General features: G+C 36.1%; 1 protein-coding gene across 3 annotated transcripts in view; it reads left to right on the top strand.

Annotated features, from left to right (window-relative positions):
* Positions 1 to 7,087, top strand: part of pdlim5a (PDZ and LIM domain 5a) — a 58,164-nt gene extending 51,077 nt beyond the window's left edge. For all 3 annotated transcript variants that reach the window (XM_058071666.2, XM_058071667.2, XM_058071668.2), the window contains 4 exons: positions 1,347 to 1,527; positions 5,719 to 5,839; positions 5,917 to 6,032; positions 6,106 to 7,087. In XM_058071666.2, coding sequence (XP_057927649.2) covers positions 1,347 to 1,527; positions 5,719 to 5,839; positions 5,917 to 6,032; positions 6,106 to 6,195 — 508 coding nt within the window. In that variant the 3' untranslated portion in view covers positions 6,196 to 7,087. The remainder of the gene's footprint in view (positions 1 to 1,346; positions 1,528 to 5,718; positions 5,840 to 5,916; positions 6,033 to 6,105) is intronic.
* The last annotated feature ends 439 nt before the right edge of the window (positions 7,088 to 7,526 follow it).

Consider the following 7,526-nt stretch of genomic DNA (forward strand, 5'->3'; position numbering starts at 1 on the left):
CGTGAGGAAAAGCGGTAGAAAATGAATGAATGTTAATAAATGGAATATTTTTGTAGTTACAGCATAGAAAACCTGTTTAGAATTTAACATTATTAGAGCCCTGTCGAAACAAAATAACACCCCTATAGTCACTTTTACACTGTTTTTATTCACTGTTTACACTTTGTAACTCTTACGCAGCAAGGACTTGTACGAGCTTGCGAGCTAACAAGTAGTGAACCAACAGGTTAGCGTGGAATTATTTTTTTCTAATCCACTTTTCTGACCTATAAATATTATTATAATGTATTTTCATGTTAAACAATGACACTAGCAGTTAAACACTGCAGAAAGGAGGTGCAGAATCTAGATGATCTAGAAAGCTTTCTGTGCTGATTATTGTGTGTAGCTGCTCTATAGGAGTCCACTACTCATTACAGAGTATGCTTATATTTCGTTTTGAATAATAATAGACCAGTCTACCGGAAAAACAGACATATTTATTAATTCATTAATTTCTGAAAAACAAGGGAGCGATAATAAAACCGCAATTTTGCGAGGTACTTCAAACAAAATACTTCGACTGTACTTAATGTTTTTATTCAACACAGTACGCCAGGGGTCTGGAAAAAAAACCCATTTATTAAAAACAGAAAAATATACAAAATTTTTCAGTGCTTTGGTTCCAATTTTCTACAATAAAAGCTCTGATAAAACATTCCACTGTTCTCAAATATCTTACTTTTTATTTTTCTACACAAAATAAGATGAAAAATAAATAAACAAGTCAAGAATAAAGAAAATCAATCAGTAATAAATAAATATAATAATAATAATAAAACGGCAAATAATAAAAACTTAAGAAACCACATATAGTTGGTGGGTAGACAAATTATTTTTTTTCAGATTAAAATGAACAAAGCATTATTAGAGCCCTGTAGACATGACAAAACACGACTATAGTCACATTTATACTCTTTTTATTTACAACATATTGCGCAACTGCAGGGTCTTGAGACACATGCTAACTCGCAAACTAGAGAGCTAGCGACCTAAACGGTAGCCTTCAAGTTATTTCCTTTAAACTTATATAGCCAAAACTTACCACTTCCACACGGATAGGGAGGATAACTATTAACAGTTATTTAACCTTTAACATGAACATTAATCAAATGTAATAATTTTTTCCGGGTACATGATACCATACAGCATCCATATCAAACTTGCGCGGGCCGCACTAACACGCGGCCCACGTGCCAAATGTGGCCCGCAGGACACTAGTTTGAGGCCCCCTGCAGTACGCCATAATGCATATTATATTACATTAGCTTTGTATGGCATGACAGTGTCTTATTTCCTTGTTTCAGGGGCCCATTTCTGGTAGCTATGGGCAAATCGTGGCATAAAGAAGAGTTTAACTGCGTCCACTGCCACACGTCTCTGGCAGACATCGGCTTTGTGGAAGAACAAGGTCGTGTTTACTGCGAGCACTGCTACGAAGAGTTCTTTGCTCCCACCTGCAGCCGCTGCCAGGCTAAGATACTCGGGGTGAGTGTGTCATGTCGTGATGTTAAGTGGTTGAGGTTACTACTGTGCGTATGCTAGCGGCCCCGCCTCCACCCACAAAAGGGCTCACTCTGTTTATGCCATTGCATTGTAAATTAACAATGCCGGATATACAATTATAGAGTTCAATTAAATATCTTTATCTTTTAATGTCAAGTATTTGGGCTGTGCTAACACTTGACTGACATTCATCCATCACGTGTTCGAATCTCTTTGGGCCTCCAGTCCCTTTCAAGCCTCCGTTTCTCACACTTCTTCAAGCGGCTTAAGGAGTCTTATTAACCTGTTTTCTCACCCTGTCGTTGATAATCCCCCAATTTGGTGCGACCCGCCAGCTTTCCATTGATTCCCTGTCCGCTCGTGTTCTCACACTTTTCGGGTTTGGAAAGCACGATGTCTATTTTAAGCTGAGTCATGCACTGAGAAAAAAACATAATGGTGAAGTCGGTGGTAATAGTCCAAGTGTGACATCAGAAGAAAATACACCATGTGACTAAATGGGTGCATTATGAAAAGTTGGGAAGTCAAAAGTGTTGAAACGCTCATTTTGGTTTACTTTGTCGTCGTCTTTTTTGTGTGTGATGCCACCACAGAATGATGATAACCATAGAACAGGAAATTTGACTTCCAGGGACATAGGAAACAATAATAATAGATTACATTTTCTAGCGCTGTTCAAGTGAACCCATTATTCATTCATTCCTGTAGTGGTCATATAGCAGTATCAATATGACATCAATATAACATTCTCTTACAAAGAATGTTAAAATCATCACACATCAACTTAACACTCAAAATGTAGCTAGGGAATTTAAGTATCAGTGCATATTTTAGAAAAGAAATAAATATTTTAATGTTTTCAAATGTAGGGAGAACGTTAAAATCATCACACAGCAACTCAACACTCAAAAGGTAGCTAAGACATGTACAAAACATGCACTATAACGTGTCTAAAATAACAAAAAATTCCCATAATGCATTTTGTACCAGCAAAGCATTTAATTGGTTATGCCTGCCGCGGCACTGCAATGCTGCCTCTGTCATCATGCTGACATGATTTTACAAATAATGCTAAAATCATCACACATCAACTTAACACTCAAAATGTAGCTAGGGAATTTAAGTATCAGTGCATATTTTAGAAAAGAAATAAATATTTTAATGTGTTCAAATATAGGGAGAACGTTAAAATCATCACACAGCAACTCAACACTCAAAAGGTAGCTAAGACATGTACAAAACATGCACTATAACGTGTCTAAAATAACAAAAAATTCCCATAATGCATTTTGTACCAGCAAAGCATTTAATTGGTTATGCCTGCCGCGGCACTGCAATGCTGCCTCTGTCATCATGCTGACATGATTTTACAAATAATGCTAAAATCATCACACATCAACTTAACACTCAAAATGTAGCTAGGGAATTTAAGTATCAGTGCATATTTTAGAAAAGAAATAAATATTTTAATGTTTTCAAATGTAGGGAGAACGTTAAAATCATCACACAGCAACTCAACACTCAAAAGGTAGCTAAGACATGTACAAAACATGCACTATAACGTGTCTAAAATAACAAAAAATTCCCATAATGCATTTTGTACCAGCAAAGCATTTAATTGGTTATGCCTGCCGCGGCACTGCAATGCTGCCTCTGTCATCATGCTGACATGATTTTACAAAGAATGCTAAAATCATCACACATCAACTTAACACTCAAAATGTAGCTAGGGAATCTAAGTATCAGTGCAAATTTTAGAAAAGAAATAAATATTTTTATGTTTTCAAATGTAGGGAGAACGTTAAAATCATCACACAGCAACTCAACACTCAAAAGGTAGCTAAGACATGTACAAAACATGCACTATAACGTGTCTAAAATAACAAAAAATTCCCATAATGCATTTTGTCCCAGCAAAGCATTTAATTGGTTATGCCTGCCGCGGCACTGCAATGCTGCCTCTGTCATCATGCTGACATGATTTTACAAAGAATGCTAAAATCATCACACATCAACTTAACACTCAAAATGTAGCTAGGAAATCCAAGTATCAGTGCAAATTTAAAAAAAGAAGTGAACTCATTATTCATTCATTCCTGTGGTGGTCATATAGCAGTATCAATATGACATCAATATAACATGGTGTAATCTTACAAATAATGTTAAAATCATCACACATCAACTTAACACTCAAAATGTAGCTAGGAAATCTAAGTATCAGTGCAAATTTTAGACAATAAATACATATTTTAATGTTTTGAAATGTAGGGAGAACGTTAAAATCATCACACAGCAACTCAACACTCAAAAGGTAGCTAAGACATGTACAAAACATGCACTATAACGTGTCTAAAATAACAAAAAATTCCCATAATGCATTTTGTCCCAGCAAAGCATTTAATTGGTTATGCCTGCTGCGGCACTGCAATGCTGCCTCTGTCCACCAGAGGAAGCCAGAGGAGCCCAGAGGGCAGCTGACATCATCTTACAAAGAATGCTAAAATCATCACACATCAACTTAACACTCAAAATGTAGCAAGGAAATCCAAGTATCAGTGCAAATTTTAGAAAATAAATAAATATTTTTATGTTTTGAAATGTAGAGAGAACGTTAAAATCATCACACAGCAACTCAACACTCAAAAGGTAGCTAAGACATGTACAAAACATGCACTATAACGTGTCTAAAATAACAAAAAAATCCCATAATGCATTTTGTCCCAGCAAAGCATTTAATTGGTTATGCCTGCCGCGGCACTGCAATGCTGCCTCTGTCATCATGCTGACATGATTTTACAAAGAATGCTAAAATCATCACACATCAACTTAACACTCAAAATGTAGCAAGGAAATCCAAGTATCAGTGCAAATTTAAAAAAAGAAGTGAACTCATTATTCATTCATTCCTGTGGTGGTCATATAGCAGTATCAATATGACATCAATATAACATGGTGTAATCTTACAAATAATGTTAAAATCATCACACATCAACTTAACACTCAAAATGTAGCTAGGAAATCTAAGTATCAGTGCAAATTTTAGAAAATAAATAAATATTTTAATGTTTTGAAATGTAGGGAGAACGTTAAAATCATCACACAGCAACTCAACACTCAAAAGGTAGCTAAGACATGTACAAAACATGCACTATAACGTGTCTAAAATAACAAAAAATTCCCATAATGCATTTTGTCCCAGCAAAGCATTTAATTGGTTATGCCTGCCGCGGCACTGCAATGCTGCCTCTGTCATCATGCTGACATGATTTTACAAAGAATGCTAAAATCATCACACATCAACTTAACACTCAAAATGTAGCAAGGAAATCTAAGTATCAGTGCAAATTAAAAAAAAAAGAAATAAATACTTTAATGTTTTCAAATGTTGGGGAACGTTAAAATCATCACACAGTAACTCAACACTCAAAAGGTAGCAAAACTAAACAAAAGGTAGCACTGTCTAAAATAACAAAAAATTCCCATAATGAATTTTGTCCAGGACGGCACGGCGGACGAGTGGTTAGCGCGCAGACCTCACAGCTAGGAGACCAGGGTTCAATTCCACCCTCGGCCATCTCCCCGTGCATGCGTGGGTTTTCTCCGGGTACTCCGGTTTCCTCCCACATTCCAAAAACATGCTAGGTTAATTGAGTGTGAATGGTTGTTTGTCTATATGTGCCCTGTGATTGGCTGCCGACCAGTCCAGCGTGTACCCTGCCTCCCGCCTGAAGACAGCTGGGATAGGCTCCAGCACCCCCTGCGACCCTCGTGAGGAAAAAGCGGTTGAAAATGAATGAATGAATGAATTTTGTCCCAGCAAAGCATTTAATTGGTTATGCAATGCTGCCACTGTCCACCAGAGGAAGCCAGAGAGCCCTGAGGGCAGCTGACATCATTGCAGTGCCCCGGCAGGCATAACCAATTAAATGCTTTTCTGAGACAAAATGCATTATGGGAATTTTTTTATTTTAAACACGTTTATAGTGCATGTTTTGTATATGTCTTTGCTACCTTTTGAGTGTTGAGTTGCTGTGTGATGATTTTATCGTTCTTCTTAAATTTGATGGGTATTTTTATGATGATCCAAGAGGTTATTGATATTTCCATTTTTCAATTTTAAGATGTTTTATTTTTTTTTAATCTAAGCTCTTTGTGTTTGCATGTGCACCCAAGGAGGTGATAAACGCCCTCAAGCAGACGTGGCACGTCCACTGCTTCCTGTGCGCCTCCTGTCAGCAGCCAATAAGAAATAACACCTTCCACCTGGAGGATGGGGAACCTTACTGTGAACAAGGTGAGATAAAAAAGGAAATCTTGTCTTTTTTTTAATTTTAAAAAATTTTTTGGACTAATCTTATTCAACCGTTGTAGACTTCTACAGTTTGTTCGGCACTGGCTGCCATGGTTGTGAGTTCCCCATCGAGGCAGGAGATAAGTTCTTGGAGGCTTTGGGCTACACGTGGCACGACACCTGCTTTGTTTGCACCGTGAGTGCATGCATGCGATCAAAGTACTGCAAATAAAAATACTGCAAATACAACGTACAACTTTGTCTCGCAGGTGTGCTGCACCAATCTGGAGGGCCAGACCTTCTTCTCCAAGAAGGACAAACCTCTTTGCAAGAAACATGCCCAAACACTAAAAATATAGATTTTTTTTGTTGTCATGTTGGTTATGAAAATAACAGCTTAGAGAAAACCTTTAGGAAAGCAAACACTAATATTTTTAATGTTTCTAATATTACATACATACATTACATTTAGAGTTTTAAAAAAATATGTATTATTTACCAACTTTGTCAACTGTTGCAACACTTTTAGAAACAAAAATAAACACACGCATTCTATGTATTGATTTTGTATGCCTTTTTGTTAACATCGGAAATATGAAGTACGAGTCACAAAAAATTGTGAATATGACCAAAAAATATGGATTACGTATAAAATAATATAAATATTGTTTCATGTACTCTACATGCAACAAGCATACAATTATTTTTGTTGTATTATCATTTATGTTATATTATTACATTAGTTTGAGTAAGTCCTAACAAGGACCAGCTTGTTGTAGGTTGATTTCATAAAAAAAAAAAAATTCTTAACTTAACGATCAGTTATATATTAAATATAAATCTAGGAACTTCTCATACTGTTTGTTGATGTTTTTTTCTGCTGGGGATATTACTTGAGCAACCGATTAAAACTGCAATAACCGATTTTCTCTAACATGACAGTGTACTGCAGGGGTCTCAAACATGCGGCCCGCGGGCCAAATGTAGCCCGCAGGACACTAGTTTGAGGCCCCCGCCTTGATATGAAAGTTTAATGTTAGTGCGGCCCGCGCAAGTTTGATATGGATGCTGTATGGTATCATGTACCCAGAAAAGATTATTACGTTTGATTAATGTTCATGTTAAAGGTTAAATAACTGTTAATAGTTATCCTCCCTATCAATGTGGAAGTGGTAATTTTTTTGGTTATTTAAGTTTAAAGGAAATAACTTGAAGACTACCGTTTAGGTCGCTAGCTCTCTAGTTTGCGAGTTAGCATGTGTCTCAAGACCCTGCAGTTGCGCAATATGTTGTAAATAAAAAGAGTATAAATGTGACTATAGTCGTGTTTTGTCATGTCTACAGGGCTCTAATAATGCTTTGTTCATTTTAATCTGAAAAAAATAATTTGTCTACCCACCAACTATATGTGGTTTCTTAAGTTTTTATTATTTGCCGTTTTATTATTATTATTATATTAATTTATTTATTACTGATTGATTGATTTTCTTTATTCTTGATTTGTTTATTTATTTTTCGGCTTATTTTGTGTAGAAAAATAAAAAGTAAGATATTTGAGAACAGTGGAATGTTTTATCAGAGCTTTTATTGTAGAAAATCGGAATCAAAGGGAAGTTTTTTTAATTTTTTTTGTTTTTAATAATTATAATATTTTTTTTTGGGGGGGGGGGGGACCTGATGCGGCCCAGTC

The sequence above is a fragment of the Doryrhamphus excisus genome, linkage group LG3, assembly GCF_037039965.1.
Source record: "Doryrhamphus excisus strain RoL-2023G ecotype Guam linkage group LG3, RoL_Dexc_Guam_v1.1, whole genome shotgun sequence".
NCBI lineage: Eukaryota > Metazoa > Chordata > Actinopteri > Syngnathiformes > Syngnathidae > Doryrhamphus > Doryrhamphus excisus.